This window comes from Myotis nattereri (assembly GCF_964212035.1).
Source record: "Myotis nattereri genome assembly, chromosome: 21".
Lineage (NCBI taxonomy): Eukaryota > Metazoa > Chordata > Mammalia > Chiroptera > Vespertilionidae > Myotis > Myotis nattereri.
In genome coordinates this window covers 297071-317469 of record NC_138097.1, presented here as the reverse complement: position 1 = coordinate 317469, position 20399 = coordinate 297071, and the positions used below count along the sequence as shown (strand labels likewise).

Below are 20399 nucleotides of genomic sequence, written 5' to 3'. Positions count from 1 at the left end.
CAGCGGTGCTGGGCTCACCCTTCAGGTGGCAGCGAATCTGCATCAGTTTTAGGGGCCACGGACCATCAGCCTGGGGTGAGAGGGTGTGGAGTTGGAGCTGGGTCGCAGTGCCTGTGGCCGGGGGAGGAGTTGACAGGAAGCCAGGGAAGTGCTGAGCCAGGGCCTGGGTGAGAAAGGTGTGAAGGATTAACATAGGCCCAGGAAGGGGCAGGAATGTCACCTTGTGGGATGAGGAAGGGGGGTAGGTGAGACACGGATGGGTCAGCAGAGCAGGTCAGCTGAGCAGTGACAGCCAACTTCTCACAGTTCAGGGTCTTCCGTGCACAAAAGCAACTCAGCTGACGGCACCCGTGGGCGGGCTCCTGGCTTCCGGGGGCCTCTGCCCCTCTGAGCTGGAGGCGGAGGCTTCATGCCTCGTCCTTCCTGCCCCTGGACAGACACGCCTGGCCCGTCCCCTGGTGGCCTCTCCCCCTCTGTCCCCAGGTTAGTGCCGCCTTCCAGTCTGCGTTCCCCCAGAGCCCGGGACTGTGCCTTTCATTCCCAGAGATGTAGAAAGATCCGGAAAGATGTGGCTGAGCCCATTTCCCGCCGGGCTTCTTGAGCCGTGAGCTTTGTGCCACCGCTGGGGGCTCCGCAGGCTCCGCTGGGCCGACTGAGGAGGAAACCTCCTCCAGGAGCCCCTTCCGGGGACGGTCTCGGGGGCTGGGCACGGCTGTCTGCTCCCTTTGGACAGGAAGGAGGGGGTGGCCCAGTGTGTGGCCGAGACCTTCTGTCAACATGACCGTCGTCCTCAGCTCGTGCCGGCTGCGCGGTGCTTAGACCAGCGATGCCCTCATTGAGCCTCCGTGACGGGCGGAGGAGCTGCGGGCAGGGCTCCCTGCCCCCTTCCGGCCTCTGACCTCCGCGTTCCAGGCCCTCACAGGCACCCCCTTCGCCCCGCATCCTGGGTTTCTGACGGGAGTGGATCAGATGCCCGAAGACCCCTCTTCGTCATTCTGCTCCGCAGCCTCCTGACAGATTGTGTTTCTGCGGGAAGGGGGCCGCGGGGGGCTGAGGGCAGGGCCTTTGGGGTCCCCCCTCAGCGCCTCCTCCCACTCTTGTCCCCGCAGGTCCACCTGGCTGAGGCCGTGCTGCGGGAAGAGGGCGGCCGTGTGGCAGGTATTTTTGCTCAGTGCCCGTCTCAACTGTGTCCTGGTAGCCTGTGTAGTGTTGGTGGTGACTCTCCTGACTCTGGAGCTGCTAATAGACATAAAGCTCCTCCAGTGTGAGTAGCCAGAGGGCCCGTGCACATACGTACGCTGTCATTCCCTGTGCGTCCACCGGGGTCCCCGCCAGCAGCGGCCCCGCCACCGCCAGGGAGTGTGCCCCCCATACGTACGCTGTCATTCCCTGTGCATCCACCGGGGTCCCCGCCATCGCCAGGGAGTGTGCCCCCCACACGTACGCTGTCATTCCCTGTGCATCCACCGGGGTCCCCGCCATCGCCAGGGAGTGTGCCCCCCTCACCGGTGTGGCCTCTCCATGTCCTCCCAGCATTCCACCATCCAAGACCGATCAGGACATGGTGGGGACCCTGCATGCACTTTCTTCTATTCCCATGGGGAGTTTCCTGGGTTGGAGCTTCTGTAGCCTGAAGAGAGTTCCCACCTGTGGAGGCACCTCCCCTTGTGCCTGACAGCAGCCGCCACAGGCAGTGCGCTTCCTTGTGTAGCCCAGTCAGTGACCCCGTGAGGGGGCGAGCCTGAAGGCACCCCATTCACAGACAGAGCGAAGACCCGGGAAATCAGCCCCAGGCGAGAAGTCCTCCAGCTGGGACTTCAGGCCCCAGGCCGGTTACGGGCAGAGCCAGGGGCCTCCCACCGTCGTCCCAGCTGTTGGTCCCGGTTCCGGGTGCGTGGAGGCCCACAGCACCTGGACGTCCTGGCTGCAGGGCTGCCAGAGCAGGGCCCCCCAGTAGGTGCCCTGGGGAGGGGGCTGGGACTCCTGGTGCCCACAGGCCCCAGTTCAGAAGGTGGGTCGTTCAAGGCCACAGACAGAAGATGAGATCATTCCCCCCAGGGTTTCCTTTCCTGCCTTTGGCCACACCCAGGACCGCTGGAGCCGGGACTTGTTTCTCAGGCGCCTCCAGGCCCTGCCCTAGCGCCTCGGGCTCAGGCTCCTTCCCAGGCCCACAGCCGCCCCGACAGGGAGGGGCCCGGTCAGCTCCCTGGGTCCCCCTCAGAGAATCTTCAGGCGCACGTGGCCAGCACGGTACCCTCGCCCTGTCCTCAGTTACACCACGCGGTGGGCGCCCCCCCCCCCCCCCCCGTCTGCTTTTTCCGAGGTCTGCCCACAGCGAGTCTCTCTCCCTGGGGTGGGCTGACAGGCACCAAGGGGCTGAGGGCCTGGCCCACCCTGGAACGTGGCTTAAAATGAAATCTCCAGGAGATCGGCTTTGGTGGGAGATCCAAAGCAGCTCATAAAAGCATCTTAAATCCCATAAAACACAGAAGCTTAGAGCTCTTCTGAAGCAGCCGTAAAAGCCCAGGAATTCATTGGAGAGAGAACGGGGAGGGGGTTTCTGTTTCCGGAATCATCGGAGCCGGGGCCTCGCCTCTTCCCACGAGTCCTCCTGTGGCCGAGACGGAAGACTCTGGCGTCTCCGGGCTCCTTTTTAAGGGTCATGTTGGCCCAACGCCAGGGGAGCCCGAGTCCCCCACCCCACCCCCACTCCACACCCGGGGTCTGCCACCCCAGGGTTCCCCAGCCTCAGAGCTCTGGGGGAGGTTGTGGGGTCCACCTGCCCCTGTGGTGACCCTGGCATCGTCCTTCAGCCCAGGGGACCCTGAGCAGAGTGCGGGCCCCGCTGTGGCCTAGAGGAGAAGCAGCACCTGTTCCAGCGGCGTCCTGTGCCCCCTTAGGCCCCACTGCCCAGGGTGTCCTGCCAGCACCTCTCCTACGCCTGCCCCCCGGGAGCACCCCGCACCCCATTCTCCATCGGAGCCCCCTGGTCCTGCCCTGTCCCCCAGGGAGCACCCCGCACCCCATTCTCCATCGGAGCCCCCCTGGCCCTGCCCTGTCTCCCCGGGAGCACCCCGCACCCCATTCTCCATCGGTGCCCCCCTGGCCCTGCCCTGTCCCCCCGGGAGCACCCCGCACCCCATTCTCCATCGGAGCCCCCCTGGTTCTGCCCTGTCTCCCCGGGAGCACCCCGCACCCCATTCTCCATCGGAGCCCCCCTGGCCCTGCTGTCCCCCAGGGAGCACCCCACACCCCATTCTCCATCGGAGCCCCCCTGGTCCTGCCCTGTCCCCCAGGGAGCACCCCGCACCCCATTCTCCATCGGAGCCCCCCTGGCCCTGCCCTGTCCCCCAGGGAGCACCCCGCACCCCATTCTCCATCGGAGCCCCCCTGGCCCTGCCCTGTCTCCCCGGGAGCACCCCGCACCCCATTCTCCATCGGAGCCCCCCGGTCCTGCCCTGTCCCCCAGGGAGCACCCTGCACCCCAGTCTCCATCGGAGCCCCCCCGGCCCTGCCCTGGGCCCTGGCACCTGCCTCGGGTCCGCCACCTGGTGAATGTGCCTGCACGGTCAGAGGCTGACCTGGCTCCTGTATTTAAAGGGCCTCTGGAGCTGGTGCCTCTGGAGCTGGTGCCGGTGGCAGGGGTGGGAGCTGGCATGGCGGCTGTTCCTCGCTGGCACCCTGGCTGCTGGAGCCACTGGGCAACGTGGCAGACCCAGCCACATGCTCTGCCACTTTGGGGGGCTGGCCTCCCCCGGCCCCTGGCTCCCTCCTCCAGCTCTCCTTCCAGCTGTTCCCTGAAACAGCCTGGCCGACACCACCGCCTCCGCCTGCAGAGAGAAAAGTCACAGTGAGGGGCCTCAGTCCCCACTCACGTGTGGCTCTGGGGCTGATTGTGGGCCGTCCCGGCAGCTCATCTAGACTGACAAGCCGCCCCGGGTCCGAAAGCCCCATGTTCCCCAAAGCCCCTGGAGACGGCAGGGCTCAGCTGGAACCCAAGAGGCGGGCTGGGGGCGGGGGGTGCGTGTAGAGGAAAGCATGGCCTGCCGGCCCACCCCTCCACCACCTCGGACACCGCCTGACTCCGTCCAGACCTGAGCCTCCCGGCGGCTGGACTCCTCCCGATGCATCCACATCCTCGGTCCTGACGCGGCCTGTTCCTCTGTTTGTTGCAGTTTCCAGCGCCTTCCAGTTCGCCGGCGTCATTCACTGGATCAGCCTGGCCATCCTGTCCGTGTTCTTCTCCGAGGTAGGCCCTGTGGCTCCTCTTCCTCCCGGGAGGGGGCTGTGGGAGCGGACAGCCCATGGCGCTGACCTGTGGGAGCAGGACCCCAGCCCTCCCTCTGCCTGCGCACATTCCGGCAGCTCCCAGGCTGTCGCAGGGCACCCTGCCTGTGTTTGAGGAGGGGCTGCAGGCAGGGTCTCCCAGGAAAGTGAGAAGACTGGCTTCCTGCTGGGGGCGTGGCGGTCTGAAGGCCTGGGGAGTTACACATGGAAATGCAGTTCTCCTAGCTAGCAAGTCCGCTTACCTCTCTGTCTCTCTCTCCCTGTCTCTCCCTGTCTCTCTCTGTCTCTCTGGCGTCCAGAATCCTGGGTGTGGGTTGGGTGTGGGGTATGTGGGCAGCATCAGTGAATCACAGATCACTCCTGCAGCCTGTGCAATCGACAGGTGAACCCAAGGCTAAGGGTCAGACTTGGGGGCAGATCCCCGGGGTCCCGGCAGCCCTCCGAGGTCATTGTCCTGGAGGTGCCTCAGCCTCAAAGGAGTGCGGCTCCCAGCTGCTGCCCCGAGTGCCCTGCCCTTCCTGGCCCTCCCCTCCCCCACGGCGTCCTGCCCACCAGCTCCATGCAAACCTTGGAGAATGTGCCATGTGTCTGTGCTGCCAACAGAAACGTGTGATCAGTTTCTGAGGTTCCCCTGCAGTCCCTCTGCTGTGGTTTATTGTCTTTGCAGCATTTATTGTCTCCGTCCCGGCCTCAGACAAGCCCACCCCCTCCCCCCACACCCGGCTGGGCCAGGCCCCGGCTTCCAGGGGCAAAGTGGGGAGAATGGGGGGCCCCCTGACCTTGGGCCTGGTAGAAGACAGGGTGGGGTGCAGCAGTAACGGGGTAACAGGATAACAGAGAATAACAGGAGCCCCACCTCCCCCGTGCACCCCGTCCTGCATGAGCAGAGGGGCTGGTGCACAAGGACCACGTGCTCCCCCGAGGGTGTTGTCCTGCTCACAGGGACGGGGCCCCTCTGGTGAGACGGGCCTGGGTAGGTGCTGGGGGAGGGGTGATGTTCCCAGGGCTCCCAGACGCTGAGGGGGAGGCACTGAGCCTGAGGTGACCTGGAGCCGAGGCCCGAGGGACAGACAGCCCGTCACCAGGTGGCGGAGGGGGAAGCGGAGGCTGAGCTGCTGTCCCCGGAGGGCCTCTGCCTCCCCGGGCTGGGGGGACCCACACCCCCGGCTGCCCAGCCCCACGGGAGACGCCCCAGCACCACAGCCTAGTGTTTGGGGAGAGGGAAAGGGGGGAAGAGCCTGACCCCTGACGGGCACAGCCCGGAACCGGTACACAGAACGTGGTCGCGTGGGCACGGCTGACTGGGCAGTGTCTCCAGCAGAAGCTGCAGTGACTGCACGAAGGAGAGGGAGACGGGAGGAGCCACGGAAAGGCTCGGTGCCCGAGCTGCCCCTGGAGAGGGGGCTTCGGAGCTTGTGCTGTGGGCCGGGGAGCCCTGAGGACATGAGCCAGGGGCTGGCACCCTCATGGGCACTCGGATCGGGTGGAGAGGGTACTGGGTGGTGGGGACGGCTTCCCGTGTTGGACAGGACTCCAGGTCCGGAGTCTCCGTGGGGCAGGGCCGTCACCCACCCCTCCTGTGTCTCCCTCAGACCGTCCTCCGCATCGTGGTGCTGGGGATCTGGGACTACATTGAGAACAAGATCGAGGTGAGGCCAGGGTCCCCGAAGCCGCCCCCAGGGCCGGGGCCGGTCACACGCTGCTCCCCCACCCTGGACGTGGGTCCCCGCGAGGGTGGGCGGGAGGGAACAGGAGAGAGTTCCCAGGAAAGGAGTCTAAACAGTCCCCACACAGTCCTGCAAAACTTATTCTTGAATCGTTTTGAAACGTATTTTAAAACCAGTGGGGGTCGTCAGATGGCCCTGAGGTGGGGAGCTGAGCGGGCTGGGCTCCGGGCCGGGCCTGCCCCCCGAGCCGAGACTGAGATGTGCTGGGTCGGGAGGCGGGAGGCCTGGCTGCCTACTGCCCACCTGCCTTGCCTCCCACCCATTTTTAGCTGCTTTCTCTGAGCAGACGGGCTTGCCTTGAGGTCTCAGGAAGGCTGGAGCTGCAGGGTCACAAGGCTGGGCCCTGCCTGTCCTGGCCCTGCCTCCTGAGAACAGAGAACAGAGATGCGGGGCAGGCTCTGGGCTCCAGCTGCCCAGGGGAAGGGAGGGGCCGTGGGGCTGCAGGCTCAGCCCAGAGGGAGGGGAGGCTGGAGCAGCCCAGCCCCTCTGAGCAGAGGACCAGCTGGGGGGGGGGGCGGTGGTCACTGGACGGAGTGTGCGCAGGAGCACCGGACGGGGGGGGGGGGGCAGGGGGAGTCCCGAAATGCTGAGCGCATCAGGGGAGACTGCCCGGGGTGGGGCCTTTCACTGTGGGGACAGGAGAGGGGCCGGGACAGGGGCGGGCCTGGCCGGCGCTCTGGTTGGGGCAGCGAGGACGCCCAGCACTGGAACCCCCTCCCCAGGTGTTTGACGGGGCTGTGATCGTCCTGTCCTTGGCCCCGATGGTGGCGTCCACTGTGGCCAACGGGCCCCGGAGCCCCTGGGACGCCATCAGCCTCATCATCCTGCTCCGCATCTGGCGGGTGAAGAGGGTCATCGATGGTGAGTGTCCGGAGGGCTCCGCGGAGCGGGCTGGGGTCCCGGCTCAGGGTGGTGGGCGGGGACTCGCGGGAGAGCCCAGCCTGTCGCTGCTCCCTCAGGGTCAGTTCAGGAACCGCTCACATGCTGCCCGCTGTCCCACACAGACACTGAGTTCAGAGGTCAGAGGTCACTCATGCATTCGGCATGACTTTCTCGTTGGCTTGGGTGGTCGCCCCTCACCTGAGAGCCGACAGCCGGGCCTGCCCTGGAAAGACTAGCTCCTCACGAGCCAGTGCCCCTGCAGCTGCCACCGGCTGTTCGGGTCCCTGGTTGAGGTGCTGCTCTGTGTCCATCAAGGCCCAGCCGGGTGCCCCCAGGCCTGTCCGCTCGCCAACAGCCAGTGTGTCTGGGAGCTGCTGGCTGGTGGGTTCAGCCCCGGCTCCCTCAGCCCTCATGACTCATGCTCTGTCTCTGGGCCCCCTCCCGGGGCCTGGCTGCCCTCCTCTGCCTCCCCCTTCCCGGGGCCTGGCTGCCCTCCTCTGCCTCCCCCTTCCCGGGGCCTGGCTGCCCTCCTCTGCCTCCCCCTTCCTGGGGCCTGGCTGCCCTGCTCTGAGCATGTCCCCCAGATGCTGGGTCCTGACCTGGTGGCTCCCCTGTTTCCAGAAGGTGGTGATAGACCAGCATGTGCCCCCAGAGGAGGGGCCTGGGTGGGAGGGGGCGCACACGCACACGCACACGCTGGCTCCCTGTCCTGACCAGGAGGGTGGAGCCCTTGGCCCAGTGGAGGTGCTGCCACTAGGAGGACAGATCCCAGCCCACAGGGCAGGGCCGCCCCCCCCCCCCCCCACACACACACACTCTCTGGTTGCTGTTGGGCCCTGGCATCCCGCGGCCCCGGGCCCTCAGGGATGCGCCTCGGCCCGACCTGCTGGCTGGCCTTGGTCCTCACGGCCGTCTCTGCCGCAGCTTACGTCCTGCCCGTGAAGGTGGAGCTGGAGCTGGTCATCCAGCAATACGAGAAGGCCAAGGTCGTCCAGGACGAGCAGCTGGAGAGGCTGACGCAGATCTGCCAGGAGCAGGGGGTAACCGTGGGCACAGGGGTTCTGTCTGGTCTGTGCAGGGCTGAGATCAGAGGTGGGGGGGCAGGGTGCGTCTCGAAGGCCCAGCCAGGCCCAGGTTCTTTGCACTGGCCCTTGGCACCCACTCCGCTCTCCAGCCTGCACCAGCCGAGCCGGCAGCTCAGCCCTCGTCTTCTGGGCACAGCGTCTCTGACGCAGGGGAAGCCTGTCTGCTGGGCTGTTGGGCTCAGACACTCCTGAGTGCCAGCCGTGCTTTGCTCTCTGGGGATCGTGGTGAAGACTCGGGGACCCTCCGTCCCCAGGACTGTAGCCAGGTCGTGCCCCCCTTTGCCCTCATGTCCTCGTTTGTGGGAGTTCAGGGGTGGGGATGGCAGTGTCCGCAGGCGGGGCTGGGGGCAGGCGGGCAGCAAGGCTGCGTGCTCTGCAGGACACCGGGCACCAGCGAGCAGGCTGGGAGCCACAGAGGGCCGGCCAGCCAGGAGGGGAACCTGGGTCCCTGCTCCCTGGGCGGCTCTTGCGGCTGGAGGAGGCGCCGGAGGGTGGGAAGCCTGTGGAATGTCCCACAGGACATTATCTATATCTGTATCTGTGTCCATATCCATACCTATCTGTACCTGTACCTTATCTCTCTCTCTCTCTCTCTCTCTCTCTCTCTCTCTCTCTCTCTCTCTCTCTATTTCTGTCTCTATCTCTATTTCTGTCTCTATCTCTATCTCTATTTCTGTCTCTATCTCTATCTCTATCTCTATTTCTGTCTCTATCTCTATCTCTATCTCTATTTCTGTCTCTATCTCTATCTCTCTATACAGTCTGGCTCATTGGAGCCTCAGAAAATGTAAACCGAGAGAGAGAGACGCTGAATCACTGGGTAACCACCGACAAGTGCACGGTCAGGGATTGTTGCTCATGTTGAGTTGGTCAGAGCTGGTAGCTCCGTGGTCTCGAGTCCAGTGCCTCGCGCTTGTCAGGGAAGCGGGAGTGGCCTCGGGGCTGTGGCCGCCTTCCTCCTGCAGGAATGGCCACCTGGACGGGGCAGGCTGAGGCTGGGAGCCAAGGGCCCTGTGTCCCTCACTGCCTCCAGGCGCCTCCCAATTCCAGGTCCTGGCATTTCTCCCTTAGCCCAGGGGACAGAGGGATGTGCACAGGGTCTTACTGGCTGGGCCTGAAGGTGGCGACATCGCTTCTGCCACCACCTGTGGGCGGAGCTCAGTTGCAGTCACACCTAAGGAGCCGAGGAGGAAGCCGGCCCCTGCACAGTCACCAGTCCCGTCCTCATGACGGGCCCCCTCTCTCCCTTTCCATGGAGCCAAAGGCGTCATCTTGCTTAGTGACGCTCCCTGCCCCAGTGCCCGCCCCCCGCCTTTTCCCGTAAGAAGCAGGTGATCATCTTGACCCCACGCTACAGGCATCTCGGGGAGGCAGGTGGGGGGCGCATCCATCAGGCCAAGACCTGTCAGCTGTCCTGCTCCCCTCCCTCCACCCACTCTGGCCCCTCACGGGCAGGTCATGCCCCCCGTCAGGGAGCCGGGACCACCTGCGCCAGCCTTGTGCCTGGTTGTGGACGCCCGGGGCCCCGAGACAATGCCGATGGCCGATCGCTCGCTGGGCCTCGGCCCTGAGGCCGCAGTGCCCTCCGTGGCCAGAAGCAGCAGGAAAGGGCTCTGCCCGGACTCTGGGGGCGCCTGGCGCTGGCTCCTTCCAGGGAGCCCCCCCTCAGCACAATAGCCTTCGCTACCTGGATTGTTCAAGGTCTCCGCTGCGGGATGTCAAGTGTGTTTTAAAAAAACATGGGAAGTGATTTGTAAAACAGCCGATAGCTTTAATGACAAACCTATTTAGCTGATAAAATTAGCCATCAGAGGAATAACTGATGTTATCCTTTTGCCATAATTTAAATTTATGGCCAACTACCCGTCATTTCACAGTGGATGGCAAGGGGCCAAGTTTGCACTCGGCTCCCCTGCTCCTAAATCATAAGTTTGCCGCTGTCTCCTGGTGTTTATTGTCCCCAACAACGGCAGCCCTGACGGGAATCAACACTGGCTGCGTCCCAGGAGCCGGCGGTCGTGCCGGCAGCACCAACAGGACGGGCGGACATGGCTGCTGCTGCATTAGCTGCCCTCGCGCTCCGGCCAGAGTGCGCATCGGTCGGCCAAGGCGTGTCCACCGCACTCAGCCCAGACCATCGAAGGCAGAGACGCGCTGGGAGTCCCACCGGCAGGCCCCCCCCCCCCCCCCCCGGCACATTACAGCCCAGCCCTGCGGGGCCCCCTCGCTCCAGTAATGCGTGCGGCTTCCCGGGGGACCTGGTTCTCCGATCAGCGATGCTCAGCTAACGATGTGCATTAAGGAGGGCGGTGCCTGCACCTCCTTTTCCCCTGAGTCCAGGACAGGCTGTCCCCCACTGGGCCAGTTTGCACGGAAAACTCGCTTCATGTTGTCCCCACCGCAGGCCCCGTCCCTCCCAGAGGCCTGCCCAGGGGCCCTGCAGTGGGTGTTCTCAGGCCCACCTCCCGGCCCCCTCACTGCCAGGCTCTGCCTCAGATGCCACGATCTCTGTCTACCACGTGGCCTTGGGCTGGGCAGGCCCCGGCCTCCGGCTGTCTGGCCTGAAGTCCAGTGGGACATTCGCGGGCAGCGTGCTATCGATTACAAGTTATCAATAATGCATCTGTTCCGAGCGGCCCAGAGGCCATTAGCTGGGCCTACCGCCCGAGGAGCAGCCTTGGAGAAGGGCTGGGTGTGCCCACGGGAGTTCCCATCGGCCTGGCAGGAGGCTCCCCTCCCCCCAGAGGTCAGGGGGCTGCCTTTGGGCCTCTGTGACCTCGGAGTCTCTGCCTGAGGGAACCCTTTCCCGGGCCGAGGCCACCCCGGCACACGTCAGCCGACTTCTCACCCTTTGAGGCCAACGGCCCCATTTTAGTGCTGGGCTGTTGAGGCCCAGAGTCAGCCTCATCTGAGACCAGGGACGGGGCAGCCTGTGAGCGGGGTCGGGGTGCAGCGTGGGGTTGGGGTGCAGCCTGTGAGCGGGGTCGGGGTGCAGCGTGGGAGCGGGGTGCAGCCTGTGAGCGGGGTGGGGTGCAGCGTGGGGTTGGGGTGCAGCCTGTGAGCGGGGTCGGGGTGCAGCGTGGGGTTGGGGTGCAGCCTGTGAGCGGGGTCGGGGTGCAGCGTGGGAGCGGGGTGCAGCCTGTGAGCAGGGTCGGGGTGCAGCCTGTGAGCGGGGTCGGGGTGCAGCGTGGGAGCGGGGTGCAGCCTGTGAGCGGGGTCGGGGTGCAGCGTGGGAGCGGGGTGCAGCCTGTGAGCGGGGTCGGGGTGCAGCGTGGGAGCGGGGTGCAGCCTGTGAGCGGGGTCGGGGTGCAGCGTGGGAGCGGGGTGCAGCCTGTGAGCGGGGTCGGGGTGCAGCGTGGGAGCGGGGTGCAGCCTGTGAGCGGGGTCGGGGTGCAGCGTGGGAGCGGGGTGCAGCCTGTGAGCGGGGTCGGGGAACAGCGTGGGAGCGGGGTGCAGCCTGTGAGCGGGGTCGGGTGCAGCGTGGGAGCGGGGTGCAGCCTGTGAGCGGGGTCGGGGTGTAGCGTGGGAGCGGGGTGCAGCCTGTGAGCGGGGTCGGGGTGCAGCCTGTGAGCGGGGTCGGGGTGCAGCGTGGGAGCGGGGTGCAGCCTGTGAGCGGGGTCGGGTGCAGCGCTGGGGGGAGGACGCCAGCGGGTCGGGCCCTGGGTGGCCCCCGCTGCAGATCACCAGCGCAGACACCGGGCGGGGCCTCACACCCAGGCTCCCCGCGGCCTCCAGGTGCTTCCACAAGGCACCGCTGTTTCCGGTTCCGCCTCAGGGCCCGGGCGAGGCCGGACACACTCACTACCTGGAGGCGGCTCTGCGGTGCAGTCCAGCCTTGGGGTGCTCAGAACCCCGTGAGCACAGGGCCCCAGACCGCTGGTCTGGACCCGGCTGCCTCTCCACAAACCCCACCTTCGCCCCCAGACCCACAACCCTCTCCTCTTGCAGTTTGAGATCCGGCAGCTGCGGGCGCACCTGGCCCAGCAGGACCTGGACCTGGCCGCGGAGCGGGAGGAGGCGCTGAGGGCGCCACAGGTGCTGCGGCCGCGCAGCCGCTACCACGTGGTGGAGGACACGGCGACTGAGGGCGACGCGGAGCCGCTGCAGCCCTCGCCAGGTAGGCTGCCCGCGTGGGGAGCCCCTCGCCTCCGCCTCCCCGGGGTCTGGAGTTTTGTTCCTTCCTCCTCTTGGCTGCCTTTCTGTGTGTCTGCGTGAGGTAGAGCTGCCGTGTCTGCGGGTCTTGGTCGAGTGGCCTCATGTCGTAGGTGCCCGGTGGCACCCGAGCGGGCAGCCAGCTGTCCCTCGTGTGGTTGTGGGTGCCCTCCTGTGGCTCTGGCACATCCGTGGGAGGGCGACCCTCGGCGACTGCTGGTGAGGCTGGCGTGACGGCCGTGAGGAGCGGTGGTGCAGGGGCTGAGCCCACGGAGCAGGATGGCGAGCGGGCTGGTGCCTGACGCGTTGGTCGTGCGCGTGTTCGTGGTTGGGTTGTGCTCTGGTCGGAAGCTGGTCACCAGGCGTGTCCGTTCTGAGGTCTCTTGGCAGGTAGAGCCAAGGTCAGCTGCTGCCCGGCCCTGCCCGCCCCGGGTGTGAGCTGCGGAGGGGTCTGTGGTCTGTGGTCTGCAGACGGCGGCTCCTCGTGCTGGGCTGGAGGGGCCTGGGGAGCCGGAGCTGCAAGCGGAGTCCGCGGCTCCTCGGCCGAGCGCGGGCTGTTCAGACGTCTGGGACACGCCGAGGCCAGAGCTGTTGGGGGCTGAGAGGCTGTAGGAGGGTCTGCAGCGTGAGCACGACAGGCCGTTCGTAGGGAAAAGCCAGGAAGCCGTTGGGGGGGACAGGGTCTCGGAATGCCCTGCACGGGGAGGGCTCGGCAAAGCAACAGTGGAAGGAACTGGGAGAGAAAGTGAGACACAGCCATTGGTGCCTCCCACACGCACCTGGACCTTTGTTGCAGGTACGTGCTGTTGACTGGAATCGAACCCGGGTCCTTCAGTCCCCGGTGCTCTGTGCGCGGAGCAGACTGGCCAGGGCTTCAGGCGGCGCTCAGCGACGGTCGTTCTGTCGCTGGGCTGTCATCTTGATGTGGTGGCCGGAGGCCGGAGGTGCTGGCGGGGGCGTGGGGGGGGGAGCTACAGCCTTGGCCTACGCGGCCACCTTGACCGGGAGCCCACGGTTAGCCGCCTGGACGCAGGCGAGCATTCCCGGCACAGGCACGCTCTGCCTCCCCGGATCGGAGCTCGGGAGGCAACAGCTTGGCCATTATTGTCCCTCAGCCGGTCGCCTCTAGACCCTTGGCCCCTGATGCCCGATTGGGCCCGGGGCCAAGGTCTGGGGTGGAGAGCCTGCGAAGCAGCCATGGCTTTAACCCCGTGTTCCTAGGAGCCCGGAGACGCTGTGCATTCTGGCCGTCTGTCCTGCCTCCTCCCTCAGCCCCCATGGTGGGCACTTCCAGGACAAGGAAGGAGGCGGAACGGGAAGGGACGAAGCTGGGTCAGGCGTGAAGCTTACTCGGCTGTGTCACCCACCAGCTGGGGGCGATGGGTCTGTGCTGCTGTCCTGGAGACGAGGGGTGCCTGAGGCGTGGGGCTCCCACAGATGTGCCAAACACGCACCCCTGGAGGCAGTTGGAAATGCCCCTCCCGGCCAGCCCTGGAGCCTCACCCCTGCTTCCCTCAGCTCCTCTTCCACCACTTCCTCGCGCTCCCTAGGCAGGAGCAGGAGGCTGCACGGATGCAGGGCTCCCATCCTCAAGGGAGAAGGGTGCCCAGCTGCCCCTCTCTGCCCAGGAACTGTGTCGCGGCAGAGATCTACGTGACGTGAGAAATGATGGCTGGACACGCTGGGGGCCCGGGGTGGGGTGCCTACCTCTCAGCAGCTGTGGTCACGGCCACACCCACGCCCGCCAGCTGTGCTGAGCGTCTCTGGCACAAATCATCTGAGAGTCTGTGGAGTCAGTGAAACTTTCCTCCCGAATGTCTTGGTCTCAAAGCTTCCCCGTCACTCACACCTTCCAGCCCCTGGTGGGCCTGCCACGTCCTCACCACACATCACGGCGCCCTCAGCCCCCCACCCCTGCCCAGCCCGCAGGACTGGCCTGCCCTGTGCCACCAGAGCTGCTGGGAAGGGAGGGTGGTCTGGCTGGAGTGGGGGCTGGGAGAGGGGGGGCTACAGGGGAGAGTTCTGGAGGCGAGCTGAGTGGGGAGCTATATTGCCGTGTTAGAGGGGGACCCAGGGGGCAAGGTACTGGGGCAAAACCAGGGTGTGGAGTGAGATTGTGGAGCAAGTGTGGGGAGCGTGGGCCCAGCTGGGGGGGGGGGGGTGATGAGATCAATGGTTGAGTCAGAGTGGGGAGTCAGCCGGGCAGTTCAGAGGGAGGTTTGGAGGGTGAGCTAGAGCGGGGTCTGGGAACAACCAAGAGCATGGCGGGGGGCCAATTTGGGGAACTAGGGAGCCACCTGGTGGCTGACCGGAGTGGGGAGCTAGAATGGAGAGCCGGGTGCTTGGAAACACTGAGACTCTAGAGCAGGGAGACGGAGGGGAACCAAGGGGGAAGGCAGAGTGGGGAGTTCTGAGGGCAGCCAGGGGGGTGAGCTAAGCGGTGATGTAGAAGGGGGAGCAATGAGGGCAAACTGAGGGGTGAGCTAGAGGGGTAAGGAAAGGGGGTCTCGGGGTGAGGGGGCAAGCTAGAGTGGGGTGCTAGTGAGGGGATCTATGGGCAGAGCTAGAGAGGTGAGTTAGAGTGGGGAGCTGAAGGGATGGCCTCTGGTAGGAGCTAAACCAGAGTAGCTGGTGGGTGAGCTAGAGGGGCAAGAAGGGGGAGCTACAGTGGGGAGGGAGCTGGAGTGGGCAGTTAGGGGTGCAAGCTGGAGGGGGAGCTGAAGGGTGACCCAGAGAGGTGATATTGGGGGGCAGGCTAAATGGGAGCTAAGGAGCGAGGTAGATGGGGAAATGGGAAACTGAGCTAGTGAGTTCAGCTAAGTGGGGAGCTAGGGTGGGGAGTGGGGTGCTAGGGTGGGGAGTGGGGTGCCAGGGTGGAGAGTGGGGTGCCAGGGTGGGGAGTGGGGAGCTAGGGTGGGGAGTGGGGTGAGCTGGGGCAGCAGCTAGAGCAGCAGCTAGGGGCATGCGTAACTGGGGAGCGAGGAAGGCGAGCTGGGGTCTCTTTAAGGCTGGGAGCTGGGTGGGGAGCGAGGGGTGAGGTGGGGGAGTCAGTGGAACTCAGGGGTTGAGTTATGGGGGCTGAACTAGAGTGGGCAGTTAGAGTGTGGAACTGGGAGGTTGATCTGGAAGGGTGGGCTGGCATGGGAGCTAGAAGTAAAGGGGGGACCAAGTCAGAAGAGAGAGTGGGGTGATGGACAGACGAGGGGGTGAGCTAGAGGGTCCAGCTAGAGGGGTGCTATGGGGGCAGAATAAGGTGTCAGTAAAGGGTGGGAGCTAGAGTCTGGATCTAGGGGTCAAGCTAGAGTGGGCAGCTAGGAGGGCAAATTACAGGTGGAGCTAGAGGGGCAGCCAGGTGGTTGAGCTGTGGGGGTTGGGGGAGCTGGAGTGGCTGTCTAGGGGGTGAACTAGATTGGTGAGCTCTAGTGGGGGGACTAGGGAGTGCGCCTCAGGCGTGAGCTAGTGTGTGCAGTCGGGGTCACAGCTAGAGCAGTGAGCTGGAGGGGTGAGCGAGATTGTGGCGCTAGTATGTCCCTGTGGGGAGCTCAGAGGGGAGGCGGGTGGCTGAGCTAGAGCGGGCAGCAAGAGGATGCCCAAGGGGAGGGTACGAGGGTGGTGCGGTACATGGGGAGCAAGTGGGGTGAGGTAACTTCGAGGGGTGAGCTAGAGGGGGCAGTGAGGGTTCATGCAGTGGGCTAGGGCTGGAGGGGTGAGCTGGAGCAGTGTGCTGTAGTTGGATCTGGGGCTGTGAGCCAGAGTGGGGAGCGAGACTGGGGGGCTAGTGGTGTGAACTAGAGGAGCTACAGTGAGGAGGTGGAGTGCGGAGCTAGAGTGTGGGGTGATCTAGAGTGGGCATTGAGGGGGGTGGGCGAGGACTAAACCAGTGGGGAAATGGGAGACTGCAGGGGTGCAAGGGGCTAGAGTGGGCAGTTAGGGTGTGCGCTTGACTGGGCTCTAGGGGGTGATTGAGAGCGGGGAGAGAGTGGGGACCTAGGGGTCAGGCTAGGGGTGAACTTGAGTGGGGAACCGAGTTACAAGCTAGGTGGGAGCTGGTCTAGACAGCTAGCAGGTGGCAGAGTGGGGAACAGATATGGGGCTCCTGGGAGCTGGGCTACATGGAGCTGAAGTGGGGAGCTAGTGAGGTGAGTTAGGGGTTTTTAGCGATGGGGAGCGCGTGTGGGGAGCTGGGGTTTGAACGAGAGGGAGGAACTAAAGAGGGAGCTAAAGTGGGGAGTTATGGTCCCAGCTTGACTGGGATGTCAGAGGGGCACCCCACAGGGGGAGCTAGTAGAGTGAGCTGGGTGCCAGGTGGGCAGCTGGTGTGGGGAGCGCGAGGGCATGCGTGGGGTGAGCTATGCTGGGCCGCTATGGGGGCTGGCTGGAGGAGTGAATTAAGGGGTGAGGTAGAGTGGGGTGGGGGGGACAGTTATAGTTGAGAAATAGAGGGGGAGCGCTAGCGTGGATCTAGGGGTGAGCTAGTCGGGCGAGCTAGGGGGGCCGGCATGAGTGGGATGCTAGGGTTCAAGCCAGTGGGGACCTAGGTTAGTGAGCTGGAGGGGGAGTACGGGTTGAGCTATTTAGTGGGGTGAGCTGGTGTCCGGCGCTAGGGGCCTAGCTTACTCCTCTCCCCTCCTCTCTTCCTGTTTCTCTGCCTCTCATCCCTGCTCCCCTCCCCTCCCCTCCCCTCTCTCACGGGGCTCAGTGGTTGAGCATCGACCGATGAACCAGATCACAGTTCGAGTCCCGGTCAGGGCACAGGCCCGGGTTGTGGGCTCAAAGTAGAGGAGTTGAAGGTGGTGACCCAGGGTGGGCCTTAGAGGGTGATCCAGGGTGATGTGTGCTGGGGGGGGGGGGTAGAATGGGGAACCGGAGTGGGGATGGAGCGTGGGGAGCTGTAGGGGACCAGGCAGGTACCAGGGGTGTTAGGGGACAATCTAGGGGGACGAGCTAGAGTGCGGAGCTGGAGGGAGACAGGGTGGCAGCTCTTGGCGGGTTGCAGTAGGGTGCTGGGGGCGAGCTGTGAGTGAGGGAAGCTGAGGGGGGACCAGGGCGGCGATCTAGAGGGCAGTGTCCCCGTCCTCCCCTTTGCCCCACCGCTCCCATGACTTGTGCTTGGCGATCCTGTGTTGTCAGTGTTGCTGTGTTCATGTGACGTACGTGTGCATTGGGTCTGGAGCTCTCTGACGGTCACACCACCGTCCACTCCCAGGGCTGGTGGGGCTCAGCCCTGCCTCGTGTGGACCCACAGTCTATAGAGGCGACGTCACAGCACCCCCTCCTGTTTCGCAGACAGCGGCATCCCGGATCCGGCCGTGTGTGTGGTCACCACGGCTGCCATAGACATCCACCGGCCCGACGTCTCCTCGGACCTCTTCTCGGTGGAGGCGCCCCTGAAGCTCAGCAGCAAGGGCGCCTGGGTGAGCTCCGCCTCCGCCTCCGAGAGCGCGTCCTGCTCCACTGGCAGCTCCGTCACCGGGGCCCAGAGCGACAGCAGCCAGACGCCGTGCTCCTCCCGCGCCTGCAGCACGGCCCGCGAGCTGTCCTCCGAGGCCCGCCCCGCGCCCCTGCCCCTGTCACCGCCACCCCAGCCGCCCGTGGCGGAGACCACCGTCCAGGACCTGCTGTCCTCCCTGTCAGACGACCCCTGCCCATCCCAGGGGGCCTGGGACCCAGCCCCCTTTGCCCAGCCCAGCCCCGCGGGCTCCCCCCAGACCAGCCCCGAGCTGGCGCACAGGGTCAGTCTGCTCAACCGCAAGAACCAGGAGGGCTTCCCCGTCCTGCAGCTCAAGCCCACCCTCCACTTCCAGGCCCCGACGCTGCACAGGTTCTCCTCGCTGGAATCCAAAGAGCAGACGCTGCACAGGGTCCCGGAAGCCTAGCGTCCCGCCGGGCTGGGGGTGACGGGCAGACAGCCCGGGGCCCAGAGGCCACCCAGGGCCACACGAGGGACCCAGGAGCCCACCTGGCCGCTCAGGTGCCGCCTGCCTCCAGGGAGGGGACGCCAGGCCAGGACACAGGCCTCAGACCTCACCGCCCAGAGCTGGTGCCTCCTCTGGCTGATCAGGGGACGGTGGTGCTCGGCTGGGGTTTTAAACCATTTTTACCGGAACCAGCCTGTGGCCCAGCCTCTGCCGTCGCCTTCGCTCCCGGCCCCTCGGGAGCAGCACTGTGAGCGGGGCCCAGCCCCACCCACGCCCTCTCGTCCAGGCACCTGGGTGGAGCCGTCTCAGACGACCCCTGAGCCCACGTGGCTCCTCATTCTCTCATTTCCGCATGAGCCTTTCTGAGTATTTTTAAGACGAACCCTAGTTTCCACCCTCACAGGACGTAAGGGATGAGTTTGGAGGTGGGTGGGCGTGTCCTGGGGAGGAGGGACGCCATTTTGCACACTTAGCTTTGTAATAAAAGCAGCTGCACTGAGCCCAGGTTGGCAGGCGTTCTTGGGTCGCTGGCCTCGGTGAAGCCTGCAGTCCTCCCTGGGGTTGGGGTTGGCTGCTGGGACCCCACCCAGGGACCCGACCCTCTCCGGCAGCCCCGAGGCATTTCCAGAGGAGGGCACCTGGGCCCAGGCAGGAGCTCACCCTGCCGGCCTCATCGCCCCCCCGGAGGCCAGAATCCCCCCTTTTCACTAACAACTGCCTGACCCAGCTCCCTCCCTGGGATCTCAACTCAGCAGGTGAAAAGCTGAGCGCCACCCTGATGCAGCCACCCTGACGCCCCCATCGGGGCTCCCTCCTCTTCCTCCACAAGCAGCCGCCAGTCTTGGCCATTCTGCCCTCCAGACCCCATCGCCCTCCAGCCCCTTTGTGAACTGGCTTACCTGCCCCTGTGGCCGCCCTTTCTCCCTCCGTCCCTGTCCAGGTTGTTCTCAGTGACTCTCACGCACCCCCCTTACCCCCCCTTGCCCCCCACCTAGGAGGTCAGGGTGTCCACAGGCTCCTGTGGCCCCAGGAAAGCCCGATCCCAGGCTGTGGCACCTGCCTCCCGGCGCCCTGAGCCCAGAACCCTGCACAGGCCACAGGCGGGGCCGGCACTGGGGCAGACCAGACGGCTGAACTGGAAGGGGGGACACATGCGAGGCCAAGCACATCATTGTCAAAGGAATCTGTCCGCCAGTTTTGGGGTGTCACGTGAGGCATTCTGGGTCCTCGACAGCAAAATTACAGCTCCCCCTAAGCACCCTACTAAGGCCTCTACACATGGGCTTTACTCCCCGGCGCCCTGTGAGATGGTGTCACGCCCTCCATTTTAGAGAGCGAGCCCCAGGCTCAGCGCCTCGGAAACTCCTAAGGGGACACACACCCGTGAGGCGCCCACCCGGGGTCCCAGCCCCACCCCCGCAGCGTGCGAGGCGCGTGCGCCAGGCTGCAGAGCTTTGGAAGCAAAAGTCAGAGCTTTTGTGACATGAAGGGCGGAGGGCACGGCATGACTGACAGTCTCTCGGGCAAGAGCCCGGCTGCCTGGTGCCGCTGCCCCAGCGGTCGAGGGGCCTGTCCTGAGCCAGAGGTGAGACCCAGCCACCAGCCAGTACTCGCCCTGCTGTGGGCGTCTTCTCCGGAGACACCAGAGGCCTCGAAGGACAGCCCTGGGGACGCTGCTAGGCAAGTGTCTCCTGCTCCCTGCCTCAGTTTCCCCACCTAGACATGGGGTCAGCAGAAGAGCGTCGTTTGGAAGCTGGTTTCTCAGGGTGACACGTGGCCGTGCGGTGCATTCTGCCGAGCAGCCCCTGGTGAGAACGGCAGGGCCAGACCAGGACGGGAGAAGGATAACGAGAGGTGCCCCCCCCCCCCGCCCGCCCCCAGACAGTCCACGGTCGCAGCTTAGCGGGTGCGCACTTACATGCCAGGGCACAGGTGTGGTGTGGAGCCTGGAGGTGAGAGTAAAAGCGTGTGGCTTTCATGGTGCCCCTGGGGCCCGCCTTTCAGGGCCCCTCCGGTGCCCCCAGAGGGGGAGGGCCTGGGAACACAGCTGTCTCCCGGCAGCCAGCAGGAGGGAGAGGACAGCAACGGCTCTCAGTCCTTCACTTCCTGGGTGATGGGCTCTGCAGAGGGGGTGCTGCTTTCCCTGCTCTAGAGGGAAACGGTGCAGATGGTTAATTACTGACCTGGCGGGGAGGGGGGCGGGGGCATCAAACCCAGGTCTGTCAGGCTGCTAGACGTCACACGGCACGTGGACGAGTGGGCAGCTGGGATGGAGCCAGTGGCACAGCCCAGACAGAAGTCGGCCTCCGGCCCAGGCAGCTGCCCTCCCTGTAGACCAGCCGTGGGCA

At 65.4% G+C, this 20399-nt stretch overlaps 1 protein-coding gene across 1 annotated transcript in view; it reads left to right on the top strand.

The window, feature by feature from the left end:
• The window catches only part of TMEM266 (transmembrane protein 266), a 42319-nt gene extending 23768 nt beyond the window's left edge, over positions 1-18551 (top strand). The window contains exons 4-10 of the mRNA XM_081114904.1: positions 1110-1264; positions 4176-4249; positions 5880-5936; positions 6737-6875; positions 7821-7936; positions 11930-12098; positions 17420-18551. Coding sequence (XP_080971030.1) covers positions 1110-1264; positions 4176-4249; positions 5880-5936; positions 6737-6875; positions 7821-7936; positions 11930-12098; positions 17420-18009 — 1300 coding nt within the window. The 3' untranslated portion in view covers positions 18010-18551. The remainder of the gene's footprint in view (positions 1-1109; positions 1265-4175; positions 4250-5879; positions 5937-6736; positions 6876-7820; positions 7937-11929; positions 12099-17419) is intronic.
• The last annotated feature ends 1848 nt before the right edge of the window (positions 18552-20399 follow it).